Raw genomic sequence first — 20,463 nt, 5'->3', positions numbered from 1 at the left:
TCTGAATTGGTCAGAAAATTTGAGTTCAGAAGTTTTGATCTTTGGTCTCCAATAAGGCATTATACAAAGTATGGAAAACTTAATTTAGTGACCTTAAAATGAGGAATATAGCTATAGTCCTATAATGACAATTCTGAAAAGTTTAATTCTTTTGGTTTATTTTTTTAAAAACTTATCTACTATAGTTAACAAAACTCTAGTAATCGGATACAGACCCCAATTCATGCTTCACTAGCAGTGTAGTGAATTGATGAATTCCATAGCAAAAATACTGAATTCTGTGCTATACAGAAAAAATGCTAGATTCCGGGGTGCAGAATTATATAGACCACAGTTCCTTGATTGAGCTGACTGTGGCAGTTCACACCTTCTTAGAGCTATCACTTCAGGATGCCCGCAGATTCAGGCAGGCGGCACCCTCAGGTCATGCTTGGTTCATGTTTTCAAGATGATCATTGCAACTCCATTACTTTGTGACAGAACTTAACATGCTGTTCCAGAGAAGACACCCGTGGTGACCAACGAGCTAAGCTTGAATGGGGGAGTAGAACTCCATATGATGATCAGAAATGTATTGTTCATATAGCTCTAGAATGGCTTAAAATAGAAACTTCAGACATGGGTTATTGATTTATTAATATTTAATAATCAATCTAAAGAGTATGATGCTCATGCATCTGAGTGACTGCTCTCTACTACACAATACTTACAACTCAAATTGTAACATACAATTTATGTTATTTGTATTGTCTTCCTAAAGGAATAATCCACATCAAGACAGCCCCTTTCCATCGAGCTAGGGATTCCATTCTACCCAGGAACCTACCCAAGAAAGTTTTTGTGGCCTATCATCTAATTTTTACCAGCCACCAACCCAAAGCCCACTGTCACCTACAAAAAGCCAGGACAATCACGAAACATCCCCTATGAGTGTCAGTAATCTCCCATCCATGTCCTCAGTGTACCAACCAAGCATGTTTAACTACGAGCGTCCAAAACATTTTATCCAGTCTCAGAATACGTGTCAAGGGAAACTGCAGCCTCCGGGACCCAAGACATCTGCACTGTCAAGCAGTCAAACCAAACAGTCATCAATTCTAATCCAGCCTCGTAACTCTAGCGAGCAGAAGTTTTCTTCGTCTTCATCGCTGAGCTCCCCAATCTTTCTCTCCTCGTCTTCCCATAGCTCCCATAAGGAATCTGCATTTCCCATCACACCTGCATCTGCACAGTCTCCTGCTACCTCCTCATCTGGGCAAAGGCTTTCATCCATGCATAACCAGTCCCCTGCAGCATTCCTCTGCTCAGTGTTGCCCTCACAGTCTGATTATAATAGCCAAGCTCCTTCTACTGTGGAATCTAAGTAAGTATGTACAGGCTTCTAACTTTCCCCTGCTTTGAATTAGTTGTGTGTGGGTTTTGTGCTGCTCCAGGTTTTGACCATGTCCATATATTGGGTGAAATCCTGATTCCAAGGAAGCCAATGACTAAACTCCCATTGGCTTCCATCCCTCCTGATCCTAATTGCTTTACTCACGCAGGCATGGGCCCATGGTGTCTGGGTGGGAGAAGTATTTGTAAATTAGAAACTAAACTGCAAATTCTTTACATACCCCTCCACTGTGCATTCATTTGTTAGCACGAGAGCAAATCTACACTTAAATGCTGCATCAGCGCAGCTGCATCACCTTAGCGCTTTAATGACTATGCTCTAAGCTGATGGGAGAGAGCTCTCCCATCTGTAGTTAATTCACCGCCCTGAGAAGCGGTAGCTGTCAGCACTGTCTACACGGGGGGGCTGATAGAACTATGTCGCTTGGGGGTGTGGATTTTTCACACCCCCGAGCGACCTAGTTATACAGATATAGGTCTAATGTAGACCAGACCTGACATGAGCAGTCTACTTTGTCGTTATGGTGGAAACTAATCCCATAAGGGCAGCCAAAGCAAGGGTTGGGCACTCATCTTAAATTGCCTACATTAAATTATTCTCTGATTTCATTCAATTTCAGAAAACAGGAATTCTGTGCGAAAAGAGTGCTCCTTGTGAGAGAGCTCCCATGCAGTAACTATAATGTTTCATAGCAAAATACAAAGGTATCCCCCGAGTCCCTCTCACTTTATGTATCCAGAGGTTGAGAAACTGACCCATGGTAACACTTTTCAGGAATCCCATTTCAATGATTCTGAGGTGTAAGTGACTTGAGAGCTTCTCAAAGTTCTATCCCTTGAAACCAAGGACCAGCGTCTCCTCCCTGATGTGTCTCTCTCAGATTCAGTGCCATGCTGAGGCAAGACACTCAGTGACCTCACTGGGAGCTCATATGAAGAGCAAGGGAAGAATGTGCCCTAGCAACTGCATTGAGGAAAATGGAGGAAAGTGTGTTTTGTTTGCTATTTTGGGCATAAAGCTGGATTAAATGCTCATATTCATGAAAACTAAAGCTACCAGCTTCCTTGAACCACAACTGTGGTGTGATTGATAAAGTGCAGGTATTATTAATTAGGTTAGGTGTAATTCTAACTAGCCCCATACTTCTCCAGAACTACACTGTTCTAATTATCTCACTGTGTGAGATAATTAGATACGTGCCTGTGACGACCACAATTATACAACTGAATACTTTGCAGCTCCACTATGTCATCTGTCTGTGGATATCTAAATGCTTTACAAATACTAAGTAAATTCAATACTCCATGAGACAGGTAAGCGTTATCCCAATAATTTTGCAGATGGGTAAACTGAGGAACACTGAGGCTGGGTAACTTGCCACGGTCATGCAGCTATTTCAAAATAGTCAAGCATCAGGAAGAGATATGTGAAATCCAGGTTCCACTTCCCCTGCTCTGACCACTAGGAAGTACTCGGTGGGGGAAGAAGAGCATTTGGAATGGTGTGCACTGAAAATAAGCTGTTGGGACTCTTGCTCTTTATGGAAAAAACATAATATGAAGGAAATGTAGGGGCATGATGGGTTCCAAATACCCATGTTAGAATATACACGGTCCTGCTACACACTTACACTGTTGCTCCGGTTGTATTCTGTCTGCTTCTACAACTAAAGCACCACCAGCGAGCTCACAAAATTATTCCAAGGGACGCTACCCTATTCCTAGGTTTCAGAGTAGCAGCCGTGTTAGTCTGTATCCGCAAAAAGAACAGGAATACTTGTGGCACCTTAGAGACTAACAAATTTCATGAGCTACACAAAAGCTGATGCTCAAATAAATTTGTTAGTCTCTAAGGTGCCACAAGTACTCCTGTTCTTTTTACCTTATTCCTATGCCCTACCCAAGCCTTCTAGCAAGAAATGACCAGAAAAGGACATTGCCTATGTAAATCATCTCAGCCTTTGCCAATAGCCTGATCCTGCAATCCTCACTCATGGGGCATCCTTGCCCAAAGGAGGTTAGTATACTCCACCTCAGTGAAGTTTGCAGGATATGTCCCCAAAAGGGACAGAGACTGCTCTGCAGAGGCTTGGGTACTGTATCCCTGAACCCTAACATTTTACCCCAGTAATTCCCTGGGTAGTGAGAACTCAAACGAAAGGCACAACCACATCTCTGTGTGTATATTCACTTGTTCATCTGGTTGTCACTCGAAGGATCACTAGATGCAGATTTTTTTTCCCCAAAACACTTGTCCAGCTGTGGATTTACCCTACAGAAAGAGTTGTGGTAAAAATGCACCAAGACAACATCCACCATTAGAACTAGGTGGAATATAACCATATAGTCCTTCCCAAACTTGGCCATAACTGACACCATCTCACACAACCCAGACTATGGCTGGGTATCAAACTGTAGCCTAGGAAAAGAATGGCCCAAGTTCCTCCTAAGGAAGGAAGATGTGATGAGTGGAGGGGAAGAAATCTCGCTTGTGTGAATTTTTTTTTTCTCTCCTCTACCTTTGGAAATATACAAAGTTAGGTTTTTAACCCTTTCTTGAGTGTGATATTTGGGGTTATTTCAGACCCTCCTCCAAAACCCCTGGGAAGGGAACAGAGGGGAACCACATGATGCAAACCTCTGTTTCTTAATGCTTCCTTCAGCTGGAGGTGGGGGTGGCACGGACAAGTAAATCTGCAAAGCTCAAGGATCTATGGGTCACTCTTCTCCCAATCCTTCAACGTCCTGTGTCTCTGGTCCCCCAGGGCTGTGGAGTAAAAGCTGCTGAGCAGCCCCTGCAGCTGTTCATCCTGCTCGTCACCACTGACATCCACTCATGGCTGGTGGGCCCCACCGCAAGAAGAGGGGAGTGGTTGCCCTCTCTTCCCTCCCTCCCAAAAAAAACCCTTGGTCCCCTCTACTACTATTTCTGAGCTACACAACTCCAGCCCCTTGGGAACTCGCAGCAGGCCCTCTGCCCCACCTGCAGAGACGGGGGTGAGCAATGACAGGCGTGCCTAATCCTCCTCCCTGCTATGCTGCCAGCCCACGTCTACCTTCTTTTTGCTCCCCTTCTGCCCAGGTAGTCGGAGGGAGCTTTGGGGCCCCTGATGGCTTTTAAGGAGCAGGAAGGGGATAAAGGCCTTGCTTACACTGGCAATACATAAAGGGAAAAGGCCCCCATCTTTGATATGCCAATAATATACAGGATTGCAGTGAAACCCCTACCTCTGATTGGTTCACAAGGGGTGTTAGGAGAATAATTTAGTCTTTGGATTATTCATCCCACACAGTATATTTGGTGACCTGCATCCTATTCTCTTTGCCCCATGGATCTTGCCGTGTGTGTGTGTGTGTGTGTGTGTGTGTATTTCCTGCTGGTTGAAGGCATGCACCCGCATTAATTTTCATGCCACCTGTACTGATCTAGTTCTTCCTGGCAGTGCCAATGGCAAGCTCTTGCCAACTATTGTTGAATTAGCATTGCCCACCACGAGAAGTGTTGAGTCGATGGGTGCTCAGGGTGCAGAGGGACAAAAAGACTTAGATATGTCTGGTAAGATTTCTCCCTGTACAGACCTGCAATGATCAAGGAGATCAGTGATGTGCATGCAGGGAGGTCTTCTAGCCCCACTGCACACCTGACAGCCCCACCGAGGGACCTTCTACAAGGTTCAGGTGATAAGGGTGATCTATGCATGTCTGGTACTTGTGTTGTCTACCAGGTGACTTGGCCTAGTGCAGGCCCATTTCCCTGAACTCTGTCTCAGTAACAATGCTTGGCATGTATAATGGTTTACCTGTCCCAAGCACTTTACAAGCTGATTCATAGCCAATGTTATAGCTAATGGACGGCAAATATAAATTTGAATATTTATATATATTCTCTGCCTAGATTTTATGCAGTCCTAACTCGTACCTAGTCTAGCTCACAGGAGTGACTTTCTGTCTGTCTCTTATATAAAGTAGTTACTCAAAGCCAATGTATACCAAACAAGCTAGCACCAAGCCAACATACCAGACTTCAGATCGAGAGATACAAGGAACAAAAGAAGCCCTCATTCAAGACCTGGAAAGGAAACTGCGAGGCAAAGACAACCTTCTTCACAATGGCAACCAGGTAAGAGAGAACCTCTTAGTGCAAAAACAATGAGTCCTCGTTGTTTTGCTTATACAGACTAACACGGCTACCACTCTGAAACCTGTCTAAGTGCAAAGAATCCACTTACTCTGAATATCATTAGAGGACTTCTGGCAATTCAGAGACTTACATTCAACTGCTTCAATTAATCACATGTTGGTTTTCATCTTTGCTAGCCCCTAGAAAGCAACTGTTTGTACTAGAGGGGCCAGAACTACTTCAGTCATAACTGCAATGGCTGCAGCCGACCAGAAGCCCCAGCAAATGTTAGCTTTAGAATGTTTATCCTGGTTTCCAGCTGTAGTTTATCAATCTAGTCAGTAGTGTTTAATTAGTAACACTGATAAGTAAAAGTGACCAGTTGCCCTCTGATAAGTGGCTGCTGTCTTGTCGCAATCTTCCCTAAAGCTCTTTTTAAGAGGGCATCTAACAATGTCCCACAGTGCTTTGTATTAGCTTACTGAAAAGAAACTGAATCAAAACTAATTTTCTTCAGACAATCAGAACACAAATGTCCGGGTATCTATTTCAAAGGGAAACCATTTTCTGTAAAAAAAAAAAAAAAAAAAAGGTCTCTTCATCCCAGGCATACATTTGCCTAAATTCAGGAGGCTCAAAATGCAGCTCTCCTGAGCCATGAAATCCAAACTGTAGAGGGTTTTTTAAAAAAAAAAAAAAAAAAAAAAAAACTCTCCAAGTGCAGTGTCACCAAGAAAGAAGCAGGCAGACCTGTAGTGAGCTGGTTCTAATGTGTTGTGGAAACATTCCTATTGGTCTGAGAATTGGTAAAAGCTTAGCAGGTAAAGGCTTGATGCTGCTCTCACTGAAGTCAATAGACGTTTTACCATTAACTTAAATGGGAGGGCGAGCAGGCCATACAGATCTATAATACAAATTACAAATCTATTTGGGGAGAGAGAGAACCTGAATCTTTGGCCCAATCTGACCTAAGAATGTCCCTTGGCAGAAGTGCGTCTTGCAGCATTTAATCTGGCTGAGTATGAACACTGCACAGCTTGACACCTGCATTACCATTACTGCCTAGCAGCCATAGGCATAGACCTAACTTCTGTTTTAACGTGGCTTCTAAACTTGGGGGGAACTATCAAAGTTCAAACCAAATTCTGCTTTTACTTACCCAAGTGTAAATTGGGTGTAATTGCAGCCACGTCAGCCTCTCTGCTTCTACCGTGAAAGAATTTAGTCCTTACCTAGTTAATATTTACTCTTGCTCAAGAGAGAACACGCAGCACTTCACAGGGTGGATTTTTTTTTGGTTGTGTGTAGGTTTTTAGCACCTACCACACAGTTAGTGCCTGAAAAAGCTACACAGCTGGCGGACTTGGAAAGGCCTCCTAGTGCTAATGTAAGGGGACCCTGGAAGCTTGTTCTGATCTCCCAGTTAGTGTCATCGGTGTTAGTTATTAATCATCCCTGGCCATCCTCCTCTTGAAGGTTCTCTGCAACAACGGGAGGAGTGGGAGGCCAGAGATGGCATTTCCAAGACCTTGATGAAAAGACAGTTTAAACATATACGTGTTTGGGTGCTATATAAAATTGAGAGTGAGCTCAGCAGATTCCAAGACATCAGATCCTTTGGTACTGCCACAGGCATGCAGCAGCCACTTTCCTTTCAACAGCTCCATGAATGTTTGGCATATTAATGTGCCCTAACTTGACTGTGAGTAACCTGAAATTGTAACAAACTCAAGTGATAATAAATCACCTTTTAACCAGAATTGCTCTCCCACTGCTTTCAGCGGCTAACCTATGAAGAAAGAATGGCTCGCAGGCTGCTTGGACCAGAAAATGCTGCTTCTGTGCTTGTAACGCAAAATGAAGAAAATGTACAGAACTCACAGGTAAATGAAAATGGTCCAAAACTAGTGTCCATTGTCTGTTTAAATTTTCAGTCACTTGTATTGGAATGGGGTAGGGGGAATAGGTCTCTTTATGGAGTACAAAAAAGGAAAAATCAAGACATCTATACTGATAAAAAACTTCTGTATAGCATCCACTATCTGAGGATTTCAAAGCACTATAGGAATATTAACTAAAGCCCAGTCAGAGGTATTTAGGTGCTTAACTCCCAATGGGAGGTGGGTGCCTATAGACCTTGGAGAATCTGGGCTGTAACCCTTATATCACTCATCAGGTAGGAATATACAGGAATTCCATCTCTGGGGAGGAACATAACAGCTATTTCACAGCAACATTGTATGATTGTTTCGGACAGGAGTGATGACTAATACAATAATCAATTTAAATGGCAGGGGGATTCAGGTACCTAGTATGTAACTGCCCGAGTTAGAACTTGGCTAGGACATTGGGATTAACTAGTGTTATGAATAGTGACATGACCACAAGAGGTCAGCATCTGGGTTTTTTTTTTTTTAAACATCCTGTCCAAAAGATGCATAATTAATGCTAGCTGCTAGGATGACATTGGATACAAGGTTAATACAAGGAGGAAGAAAACTCAGTATCCATGAAATAAAACCGAAGAGGAAGATAGAAGAATGTGTAAAATACTGGATACTAGAGAAGTTGATCCTGTATTGGGCACTGCAGGTAACTGGGGATGTATAGCTAAGATGCTAAAAAAGCATATCTGATTTTTGGATTTGTCTGCTCCCCCCACAAACAATATCCATTGGCTGCTATATCATACAGAACAGGGTAGTCAGACACTACCTTCAGTAGTTCTCTGGTCCAGATTACTGGAAAGGGCTATGGTGTGGCACCAGAAATCTGCATACCCAGGAGAAACCATCCCAGTTTCCAAGGATTGCCTTCTGCAGTATGTTACTAGGGTAACCTGCAATATATCAGCTGAAATATCAGTTTCATCAGAGAAAACTGATGATTAGGAGTCCAATTGCAAAACGTCTATAGACTTCAATGCAGAGTAGAAACCATAAGCTCAAACACTGGGGAAGAAATCCTGATATGTCTGTAATAAAGCTAATTCCCACACCCAATAGTTGTAGAGAAGAGCGCACCAAAGAAGCATGTTACAGTGTTGTTTCCCATCGTCCTGATCAAAAGACCAAGAAAGTGATTGCCATCAATCCTGGCGCAGCTAGTTCTGCAGCAGTCTGGGGCATGCTCTACAAAGAGGTTGAGTCATGACAGCGAATTCAGTGATCTTGCATGCATGGCTTCAAATTGTTCTCAAAATACCCCTAATCGGTGACCCATCCAACCACTAGTATTCGTTTTACTACTTCGGCCAGTCTGTAGAAACTGTGGACAAACTGATGCTTTACAGCTGAATCTTAAATGAGCATGTATTAAGGAGGACACTTGCATCTGTAACCAGTGGGCATGGAGTGTGAAAGTAGTTCAGTCCTGCACGGTACTGAGCAGCGTAGCCCAATCTAGTAAAACAGTTAAGCACAGGCTTAAAGTTAAGCTGTGAGTAACCCACTAAATTTAATGGGACTGGTCATGTGCTTGAAGTTAAGCACATACGTAAGCAAACCACTGGATTGGGCTAACAAACATAGCACTGTGCAAGATCAATGTCTTACTGCTTGACTACTACTGTGATGGGCACTCAAATACCTAAGAGCTTTCTATATTGTCATTCCTATATTTAACTGGCTCCACTGCTAAAATGGTGGAAATTCTCTCACTTGCTGGTATTAAACACCATTGTATCTGTTCCTCAGAACCCTAAAATAGAGAAGTCCTAGTAGGATCCAACCTTGGGTACTTGTACTTTTCTAGTAACTTGATGGGGACTTATCCGAAAGCTTAGCTGGTGCTGTGATCTAGCAAGGAAAGTATTTTCCATCTGAACACGTGTTCATGGGTATTGGTACCATTTGTGAGCAGGCACAACAAAGCGTTCTTGCTGGTACCATATCAAAGTGACTTCATTTCTATTCCTGCTTTACTGAAGGACACCCTGTACCTAGCTCCCGTTTCAAATATTCCAGTGTGAATAATCCCCTCTAAAGAGGTTATAGGTTTGCCAAAAAACTTTCAGCCGAAAGAAATGATTGCACTAGTCACCTGTGCAATGTGACAGAAAGCTGTTCTAAACCATTAGTTGCATTTGTTCCTAGCCAAGGCAGTACTCTGGGATGAAAATGAATAAGTGTATTGACTCATGATGTCCAACTCTTTATATTTTATAATAAAGACTCCAAAAGTGCTTGCAACAATTGGCTTTTGAAAGGCAAACTGCTCTTTATTCAACATGTGTTTTCAGTTCAACCTCTTGGTAAATTCTGCATTGTTAACTTATTTTGATGTTTTGCTTTTCCAAGCAGCAGAATTCAGAAAACACAAGACTACAGGTTCCTACGCCACAAATCAGGTAATCTTTGAATCTATACCCAGATACTTTTGTTACAACATCCCCCTCTCAATGTTTCCATGAGATGTGAGTTCTGATCCAAATTGTGTGTGTGAGAGCGCGAGAGCGCTATTAAATCAGCTACATTCGCTTCCTTTCATAGGCATCAGCATAAAAGTTTAGTTAAACTTCAGTTTGTAGAATAATCAAGGTGACAGTTATTTCAGTTATTGGAGTAACTTCAAAGGTAGGTTGGTAACCCACATACGTCAAGGCAAACTATCGGCTAGGGACTCTAGAAAGTACATCATACACCTTCTGTGTAGTGATGTAAGGAATAACTGTAGGGTATGGGATATGATGCAAGAATCTTTGGGCCATGCTGTAAATGCTTTGAGACCTAAGGCCAAAGATAGCTGCTCTTTTTTGTGAAGCATGTATGCTGACTGTTCTATTCAACACAGTCTAAGCTAGTCAGTCAGATAGCTGGTTGGCTATCATAATTCACCAAATAGAAAATCGGGGGGGAGAATCCACCCTATTGTTTTGTCTTTGGAGGGATAACAACATTCTTGGGTCTATTAATATAGCCAGAGTCCCTTTTTAAAGGGTTTTGTTTTTTTATTTAAAGGTAACATGTCCGTGATCGTGTGTATACCTTGTTGTAAGGAACTGTAAATGTGCACATTATAGGAGCAGACCATCCTCAAGAGGGGAGAGGAATGAGCAGGGCTCAATCCAGGAGAAGTTTTTTCAACCACGTTTTGTGCAAGTGCCTGAAGACAAAATAACTGTTGAAGAGGGACGATTTTGCAGGATTGACTTCAAAGTAAGACCGATGTTCATACAATCAAAACTGTAATTTGTCTGTTGGTAATTACTATATGCAATACATACAGGTGTCACTGCATCTCAGAGACCTCAATCCTTATGAACTGGAGTGCTACCTATCTAATATTACTGGCTCTGCAAGTGCAGTATCCATTCCAAAGAGCTTTACAAATTCTAGTAATGAGAGAAGTTTTGCAATCTTCACATTAGCTCTGGAAAAACCTGAAATTTGACTGAGTGTAGCCATATCTTCACTCTCAACTAGGATTTATGAGGTAGTGGCTAAAGCGGAGTATGCTCTATAAATATATGAACTGCTGTCCTGCAAGAGGACTTTTTAAATGCTACTGCCAAAATTAGGGCCCTAATTCAGGAAGGCATGTAAGCAGGTGCTTAAATGCTTTGCTGAATAGGGGCCCTAATTGACTCAGTGGGATGTAACCAGGTGCTTAATTGTGCCACAAATACTAATAGACTCCTGAATTGGGGCCTAGCTGCCTGCCACTTAAGAGCATTTAAAAAGTCCTCTTTGAAGCTCCAAATGTCATCTTGATTGAGCATAGAAGGCATCTGCTCATAGAAAAAGCTATTTTTGAAAAAAAAATAGTTGAAACATTTTATTAATACATTTAAAGTGAAATGTGCTTAACAATTATACTTCCACAAAGTTCTTCTAACAACTCTATGGTAAGAAAGTTAGCTCTTGTGTTGTAGGCCATATTTAATGCAAATGTTTTGTGTGCTGATCCTATCTTGTTTTTTCTGATTCTGTAAATGTAAAACTGGAAGAGGCATCAAGTAGAGGAATTTGAAGTAACTTCCTCACAAGTTTGACATGAACTCTGACACCTCAGTATGAAAGGCTGTTCTTAATCTCTAACTATCTTGGAGATTAAGTAGTTGCAGTTGAGTATATTCCATTACTATAGCATTGTATTTAATGATAATAAAACTGGTTCAAAATGTGGCCTTATTGAGGACCTTCTTAGAGACTTCTGAGATAAAATGGTAGGCTTGCCCCTGTGAATGCACACCCACAACGAACCGCACTGACTGAAATGGGACTTCACATGTCATCAGGAACAACACAGGTTTCTATGAGCAGACTCCATTGTCTCATAACTAAAGTTCATGTCTCCAAATCCACCAGACTACTCCATAAGCTTCATAATTTACAAAGAAAACCAGTCCCGGCTGGAACTTCCAAGGGTAGAATCCTGGCTTGGTCCTCTAAGCTAATAAAACTTTCCATAGTGGAGGAACATAGATGGCTTTAGATTTAAACATGAACAACTACAGTACCATAATGGTTTAAGATTGTATTTGTTCATGATTGTGGGGTTTTTTTTGTTTTTTTTTTTTCCTGCTTCACAGGTCAGCGGTCTACCAGCTCCAGATCTGGTATGGTATTTAAATGGAAGGTTGGTCCACCCAGATGACTTTCATAAAATGATAGTGTCTGAAAAGGGCTTCTACTCACTCATTTTTGAAGTGGTCAGAGGCTCTGATGCAGGGATATATGAATGTGTAGCCTCCAATCGTGCTGGAGAAGCCTCCTTTACAGTACAACTGGATGTAACTGGTAAGATATATGGCTGTGATGGCTACCTGGAAATCTTTATTCTCCAACTGTGTGTGCTTAAAAGTCTATTAATGCCTTTCTTCATGTACCTGAAAGACCTTTACAAACTTATCGGGATGTCTGCTTTTAGCTTTGAAAACTTCTACTTCATGATGTCCAGGTTTAAGAACTACAGTGGAAAAATTCTTCGTACCAAATGTGGGGCTTTGGAAAAATTCCATCCCAAGTTGATTTTTTTTTCTAAGTTCTCAGCATTGATTCAGAGCTAGGCCAATGTTAAAACTCCCATTGACTTCAATGGGAGCAGAGTTAAGCCAGTGCTGAGAACTCTCGAAAATTCCTCCTTGGCTGTTTATTTCATCAATTTCATATCTGGAAACGGCAAAAAAAATTTTTTACACAAAATACAGAGATCTGATCATCATCCATACCACACTCATTTTCCAAAGTTATTTATAAACTAATAACGTTTGAACATGTTGAAGGAAGAGATTAATTTTTCAGAAGATATCTTTACCTCTAAGACAAATGTGCATTCCAGGCAAGACAAGTGGTGAAATTCTAGCCCTGCTAAAGCAATAGCAAAGTTCTCATTGGGTGAAATCCTAGCCCCATTGAAATCAAAGACTATTTGGGCTCACTTAAGCCCCAATCATGAAAAATCTTATTCACATAAGTAGTCTTCACTCATGCAAAAAGTCTCACTGAGCGCTGATCTGTGGCCTTATTTATGTCTGCATGGATTACTGCTTTCTTCATTTGTGTGGGGTTGAGTGCTTTTAACGCAATTTTGTCTCTGATTCCACCTACATTGTGTCTTCCAATCACACCTTAATATTTTTCCATTCAACTTATGCTCAACAAATATTGAACACCGTTTGGTTCCATTGCATAACCTTCTTCCTACTTCCTTGCATATACGTAGGAAAAAAAAAAAGAGTTGAGTTGAAACCCACTTAACTTACTACATTCCCTTGCTGGGCAAAATTTTCTTATTTAAACACCATTCTTCAAACACATGGTCCGATATCCTCCTCTAACATCATGAACTGTTGGATAAGTAGTATATAGCCACAGTTTCAACAAACCAGAAGGAAGCAACTTTGTTAGGAAACTTAAGAACTTTGCTTACAAATTCTTTCCCAGCGCAGAAGTTGCTGGCATGATTCGAGCTACAGCAAGCACAGCGCCTTCATTTGCTTTCAGGACCGTATTCACAGCTGGTGAAAGCTGGTGCAATTCCCTTGCCTATCTGCCTCCTATGGAGTTAAATCATCTGTGCATTTAGCTCTCAATCTGGACTACCTGGTGACTACTGCTTGGGCCCTTAGGTTAGGGGAAGGAGACTTTGGGAGATGGAGATCAAACTCGAACAACACTTGCAGGGGTATATTTTCATGCAATCTACTACAACCTTCTCTCTTATAACTTAGCAAAAGAACATCAGAAAGCTCCAAGTTTTATCTTCAAACCACAAAGCAAAAGAGTTTATGAAGGGGATTCAGCCAGACTGGAATGTCAGATTTCTGCCATCCCTACACCACGGATTTACTGGAAAAGAAACAATGAAATGCTACAATATAATACAGACCGAATAAGGTATGTAACTAAAACTGGCCAATGGTGTAGCAGAAAAAATAGCCAATATATGAAACACAAATAATCCAGTCTCTAAAGATGCAGCATTTGCATTTACCAGCTGCATGTGTCCGTAGCTCGTGAACAACAAACATGGTGAACGGGTTGGCTGGGAGTCAATCCCACTATGGTGAAGATATTCCACTTGAATGGCGGGAAAGAGAGCTCCCTCTGACCTCTTACTTTATAAATACACACACCCAAAATGCACAACTTGCTCACTAGCAAGCACAGATTTAAGACTGAAATACTTTAACGTGTTTGGCTGTTATCTCTGTTTGTACAGCACCCACAAAGGAGCCCTGATCCTGACTTGGGGCCTGTAGGTGCTACCATAATACAAATAATTAACTAATCAAAGAATAGCAATAACACTTGTTGAGAGTATAATCCAGTGCACCATTTTTAAAAAAAATTTTTGCATCACTTTTGATCTCTAGTCTGCAAAAATTGTTTATTGCTCTTTAGGGTCTTCCACCATGAAAGACATCCCTTAAGTCAACTTATTTCTTTGCCCCTCATGCACTTTTAATTTTTCAGTTTGTTCTATGATAATCCTGGAAAGATCTGCCTCCTAATCCATAACGTAAATAAGAAAGATGCCGGTTGGTACACAGTATCTGCAGTCAACGAGGCAGGAGTGGTCACATGCCACTGCAGACTGGATGTTGCAAGTAAGTACTGTATATAAATGTCAAACTAGAATTTATATTATGAGTTAATATGATGGGTAGGAATTCTTCCCCCTCATTCAGAACAGATCCAATCAAGTTGTAAATACTAGATGGACGTGTGTTCCCAAAGATACTATCAGACACACAATACCCCATAAATAATGACTCAAAGCAGCCAAAGAAACTTCCCCCATTAAAAGAGCACCCAAATATACTGGGGATGGTACTTCACAAATTGCAAATATTCTGTCACCACCACTCTCCGTGCATTTTTGTTTTTAATTATCCCCAATTCCCTTGGTATCAAGGGGGGGTGGGGTGGGGAGACTATGATCCCTTCCAACTTCCCCATCGGTCTTCAGTGTCTGAGAGCTGGGACTTGCAGTTGCAGGTGAGTTCTCCCTCAAGGGCCTATTCAATTGTGCAAAGGACAACAGTTAACAACTGAGCTGGCATGCTGCAGCTCCTTCTCTTTTGAGACTTTAACAATCTACAGTAGCCGAATGAGGCATCTCTTGGTCTGTTTCAGCTCATACATACAGGCCAGTTCCAACCCCCAAGCAGTTGAAGGTTCGACCGACTTTTAGCAAATACCTGGCATTCAATAGTAAAGGACTGGATGTGAAACCACCTTTCTCACCAGAAGGAGAGTTTGAACGGCTGGCTGCTCAGTCTGGACTGTATGAAAGTGATGAACTTTAATGTGAAAAGAGGAGGAAAACGCACTTATGTAACAGACCCATATCATAACTCCCCATATATGCAGTTAAGTGGCGGTTGCTCTAACTAGCAAACATACCTACATATTTTATTTATAATTTGACTCGTGCACATTTCCTGCTGTTCTAATTTACCAAGGTAGTACTCTATTTGTATGGATTGGTGAATATAGCAGATAATGCTCAAATGTTGTATTTTAACTGTAAAGCCTAAGAAACCAGGGCAGTTGGTGATGATGAAAGTGTAGGTTTAACTACATCTTTGCTCAGTTACAAGGAAAAGCATGTTTATTTGTACTGCTTTCTTAATATCACCACTCTCAGTAACACAACAACTTTGTGCTGCCTGAATACTAAAACCAAATAGATTTGAATGTTTTTATGTGGGTTTATGTCAAATGCAAATAAAGTACTAAATATAAAATACAGCTTGTGACTGTTCTGCTTTATTAAAACCAGGAATTTTAGAAGTTCCGTATCAAACAGCTGGTAAGCTTGCAAAGATGGAATTTTTATTCTTTATCCCCACAACACTGTAGCTTCTTTTGGCAATACAAACTATCTAGTTACCTGCCTTCTGACAGTGCTTTGTAAATAAAGCTGCAAGCACAGTATTTGTGAACATTTGTTCAAGTAAAAAGCCTTCAGGATTCACATCCCTTCAGATTTGTTTTCCTTGAACGTTCACAAGTGACCTAGTTGCAAAAATGATTGTAGAAAGTGGCAGTCTCACAGATTTGTGTACCTATTAACCAAAGGTTAGAATTTTAATGTAAAGTATTTGGGGGCCATCTCGAAACCTGCTTTCGCTCTGCCTATTTGAGTTTCAATCATCCAATAAAGCAGCAGAAACAATATACCATATGACTTGAATGACCAATCTCACACTCCATAAACAGAGAGGAAATAACTGATTACATACAGTAGACGACCTAGAATTCAAGTAGCCCACAGGGCTGAAATGTGTTGCATGTTGTCCACAACTTGTTCAACAAAAACTGTGTTTCATTCCTAATTCACAAACTGTTTGAACTCTGCCCTTTTCAAACTATTAACTTTTTAATAGCAGTTGGCGGATTGAAATTTTTTTTCTTCTTGGATCCATAGAGTAGAGCTAGACTTTGTACTCTGCAATTTCCACCTAAACAGATGAACACTATTCATTGGAAGTGGGGGGGGGGGTCAAAACTACTCACAGAATAGAATATATGGCGACCAGGAAGTCTGCAGCGTGGGCTGCATGCTCAGTAGTCTTAAAAACCACTGCACATGCTGTGACAACAGCAACACCGTACCTTTCCCTCCACCCCACTGAATGGGCTGTTAGGTTACAGCAGCTCAAGTGAGCCATTGCTCTTTCTGTTCTCTCTTAACTATGGCTGGCCCTAGTTGGGGAACTAATCTAGTGTAGACTGTTGTATATGGGACTTGGGTTGTGTTGTGTGTGGATTTGGTTTTTGAGAGGAAACTTAAATCTTTCTGTGATTATTATTTGTATTACCATAGTTCCTAGAAGCCCCATTCTTGGATCAGGATTCTATGGCACTAGGTGTTGTACAAACAAAGAACCAAAAAAAAGGTAGTCCCAGGGAGTTTACAATCTAATGAATAAGCCACTTTTTAATCCAACTCTGTCACTGCAGGAGAGATCTTTGCTGTCTGTAAGACATTGTCCATGTCCCACTCTAAACACTGCAGTCTCTCTGTTCTGTTTTATACAACACCTAGCACAAAGGGCTTCTGGTCCATGACAGGACCACCTAGGTTCTAACTCAATACAAAAAAAAAAAAAAAAAATTATGTGCAGGCTCTATCTACATGCATGTAATTTCTCTTCTAGGCTAGTTATTAGACATTGTCTGTCTGATTCTGCTATTGGAAAATGAGATGTCCTCCTACTCACCAAACGTTTTGTTGGAATTTATTAATCAGCAACCGCCAATTCTTGGCTTTAGAACTGGAAGGACTAGTTCTGCCAAACTCTGCTCTGACATCTATTCAGACAGAATTGAGGACGCTGGAGCAGGCAGCACACGAAACAAAAAACCCTGTTGGAACAAAAGTTGCCAAATGTGGAAAGTGTGTTTTTAACCTTCTGAGGAAATGACAAACTGATATGGTGTGCGCTTTTACGAAAAGGACAAGCCCAAAGCAATGGTTTGTATATTAAGAGCCCTTTACTCTCACTGAAGTGGGCTTGTGCTCTCCTCTCCTCCCCACTCTGTCACTACACAGGATTTTCATAAGTCGTCTGACCTTCTTGAAATTGAAAAAAAGGCACCCAATCTTAGTCCTTCAGGCTAAGAAATAGTACGTGCGATGCTGAAGCTCAGATAGATGATAATAATGGTCCCTTCTGGCCTTAAATTCCATGACAAAAATCTTTATTCCTCTTTCCCTGTGGTATTGCAAAAACAAAACCAGACACCCACCCTGAAAACAACTTAAAATCAAGTTTCATGATAATATTGACCCCTATTTCACTCATCGAAAGTAAATGCTAGCTGGAGCAGGAAACGGGTGATTTCATCAATGACTATTACACAGGCACATTTACGCAATAAAAATTACAAGTATTTTGATGCCCGAATAACTTTTCCGAGAGAGTGAGCTGATGCTCTGTGTTGTGCTAGCTCATTTTTATGAATGTACCAGAATAACAAGTATTTTTTACTGAGGCTCAATTATTTGGATTAAAAAAAAGAAAAAGACACACACCAGATAGGGACTCAAACCAAGTTTCTCTCTCACATGCTGGTCTTTTACCATTAGAGATGGCTGTTGAAACAGCATATATATGGTAGACAGAATAGTGATTTCCTAATAATGCAGCTTATATCAAACCGAGAAAGAAGTAGCCTGGAAACAAAACTGTAAGAATGGGGGGTATTTTTGTGGCACTAGCCTGTATTGTGGAGTCCAGACCAGACCGGCCTGTCTGATGGGGCACCCCAGAAGGTATGAAAATTCCCAATTCATTTTTATTTATTGTGCTCTAAACAGATAAGCCATGGGGGCTACCTATTCACCTGTATCACAGTAACTATACCAGGACCCTGAACGCATTACAAGGTGCTTAAGCTCATTGCTTAGAATGTATTTAAATCTAAGGAAATAAGTTTGTTAATCACCACATGGATGTATATTTTTCCAGTTGCTTTGTGCCTTTCATCTCAGTTCATTTTATGGTTATGGTCCAGACTCTGATGATACTCCAAGTGTTTACAATGGGGTAAACAAGAGCTGAATGTTGTCCTATACCATTGATTCTCCAACTTTTGTACTGGTAACCCTTTCACCTAGCAAGACTGAGTGCAACCCTTCTTAAATATATTCGTGTTTTTAATTTATAACACCATTATAAATGCTGGAGGCAAAGCAGGGTTTGGGGTGGAGGTGGTGGGTTCCTGCCCCATCTCCTCTCCCACCCTGCCGCCGATCAGCTGATGGCCTTTGCAGGTGAAGGGGAGAAGCGGAGCTGCAGCGCACTTATTGCTCTGGAGAAGAGGCGGAGAAGAGGTGGGAACGGGGCCATGGGGAAGAAGGTGGAATCAGGGCATATCCCCTCCATCCCTGTGCCGTGAGCCGCTCTGGGAGCACCCCCAGGACCCTCGCCCATACCCCCAGCCCTCTGCCCTGACCACTGCACCCCCTCACACACCGCATGCCCTGACCCCTGCACCCCCCTGGCCCTCTGCCCTGACCCCTGCACTCCCTTACATACCGCATGACCCCTGCACCCTCTCACACGCCCCCAGCGCTCTGCCCTGACCCCTGCACCCCCCCTCACACGCCCCCAGTGCTCTGCCCTGACCCCTGCACCCCCTCACACGCCCCCAGCCCCCCCACATTCCCACCCCCACCCTGAGCACCAAACAGGAGCTCCTGCACCCCCCCCCCACATTCCCACCTGCACTCCTTGCACCAAATGGGAGCTGCCCAGGTAAGCACTCCACACCCAAACCTCCTGCCCCAACCCTGAGCCCCCTCCCTCATTCTAGCTCCTGGCCAGACCCTGCACCCCAACCCCCAGCCTGCTCCTTCACCCCCAGCCCTGAGCTCAGTGCACTCCCTCTCTCAGCTCAGTGCAGAGGAAGAGGAGGGGGTAGAACCAGGGAGAAGGTAGGTACCCACTCTGTGTGGGCAGGGCCGGGATCCCAGACCAGCCGCAGTCTGACTGGGGCCTATAGCCGGAACCTCGGCTGGCAGGAGCCAGCGGACGGAACCCCAGACCAGCAGCAGGCTGAGTGGCAGTGAGCTGAGCTGCTCAGGGGTCCCGGCCGCTGGCCCCGCTCAGCCCGCTGCCGGTCTGGGGTTCTGGCTGCCGGCCCCTTGCCAGCCGGGGTCCCGGCCGCAGGCCCCGCTCAGCCCGCTGCCGGTCTGGGGTTCTGGCTGCCGGCCCTTTGCCAGCCGTGGTCCCGGCCGCAGGCCCCGCTCAGCCCGCTGCCGGTCTGGGGTTCTGGCTGCCGGCCCTTTGCCAGCCGGGGTCCCGGCCGCAGGCCCCGCTCAGCCCGCTGCCGGTCTGGGGTTCTGGCTGCCGGCCCTTTGCCAGCCGGGGTCCCGGCCGCAGGCCCCGCTCAGCCCGCTGCCGGTCTGGGGTTCTGGCTGCCGGCCCTTTGCCAGCCGGGGTCCCGGCCGCAGGCCCCGCTCAGCCCGCTGCCGGTCTGGGGTTCTGGCTGCCGGCCCTTTGCCAGCCGGGGTCCCGGCCGCAGGCCCCGCTCAGCCCGCTGCCGGTCTGGGGTTCTGGCTGCCGGCCCTTTGCCAGCCGGGGTCCCGGCCGCAGGCCCCGCTCAGCCCGCTGCCGGTCTGGGGTTCTGGCTGCCGGCCCCTTGCCAGCCGGGGTCCCGGCCGCAGGCCCCGCTCAGCCCGCTGCCGGTCTGGGGTTCTGGCTGCCGGCCCCTTGCCAGCCGGGGTCCCGGCCGCAGGCCCCGCTCAGCCCGCTGCCGGTCTGGGGTTCTGGCTGCCGGCCCTTTGCCAGCCGGGGTCCCGGCCGCAGGCCCCGCTCAGCCCGCTGCCGGTCTGGGGTTCTGGCTGCCGGCCCTTTGCCAGCCGGGGTCCCGGCCGCAGGCCCCGCTCAGCCCGCTGCCGGTCTGGGGTTCTGGCTGCCGGCCCCTTGCCAGCCGGGGTCCCGGCCGCAGGCCCCGCTCAGCCTGCTGCCGGTCTGGGGTTCTGGCTGCCGG

General features: G+C 43.9%; 1 protein-coding gene and 1 long non-coding RNA gene across 5 annotated transcripts in view; one reads left to right on the top strand and one right to left on the bottom strand.

Moving 5' to 3' along the window:
- Nucleotides 1-15,690, top strand: part of MYOT (myotilin) — a 31,431-nt gene extending 15,741 nt beyond the window's left edge. Inside the window, exons 2-10 of one of the 4 annotated variants that reach the window (XM_084636186.1) lie at nt 761-1,363; nt 5,362-5,512; nt 7,294-7,395; nt 9,811-9,860; nt 10,533-10,668; nt 12,045-12,252; nt 13,686-13,851; nt 14,431-14,564; nt 15,094-15,690. In XM_084636186.1, coding sequence (XP_084492312.1) covers nt 927-1,363; nt 5,362-5,512; nt 7,294-7,395; nt 9,811-9,860; nt 10,533-10,668; nt 12,045-12,252; nt 13,686-13,851; nt 14,431-14,564; nt 15,094-15,266 — 1,557 coding nt within the window. In that variant the 5' untranslated portion in view covers nt 761-926 and the 3' untranslated portion in view covers nt 15,267-15,690. Of the gene's footprint in view, nt 1-760; nt 1,364-5,358; nt 5,513-7,293; nt 7,396-9,810; nt 9,861-10,532; nt 10,669-12,044; nt 12,253-13,685; nt 13,852-14,430; nt 14,565-15,093 lie in introns of all 4 variants that reach the window. The other 3 variants (XM_084636185.1, XM_084636184.1, XM_084636187.1) reach the window with 3 other exon arrangements.
- The window catches only part of LOC311524751, an 87,458-nt gene that overhangs the window by 66,405 nt on the left and 590 nt on the right, over nt 1-20,463 (bottom strand). Inside the window, exon 2 of the long non-coding RNA XR_014712612.1 lies at nt 17,187-17,331. This is a non-coding gene — a long non-coding RNA (uncharacterized lncRNA). The remainder of the gene's footprint in view (nt 1-17,186; nt 17,332-20,463) is intronic.

Source organism: Lepidochelys olivacea (assembly GCF_965140295.1).
Source record: "Lepidochelys olivacea isolate rLepOli2 genome assembly, chromosome: 8".
Taxonomy (NCBI): domain Eukaryota; kingdom Metazoa; phylum Chordata; order Testudines; family Cheloniidae; genus Lepidochelys; species Lepidochelys olivacea.
This window is presented reverse-complemented; position numbering and strand designations above follow the sequence as displayed.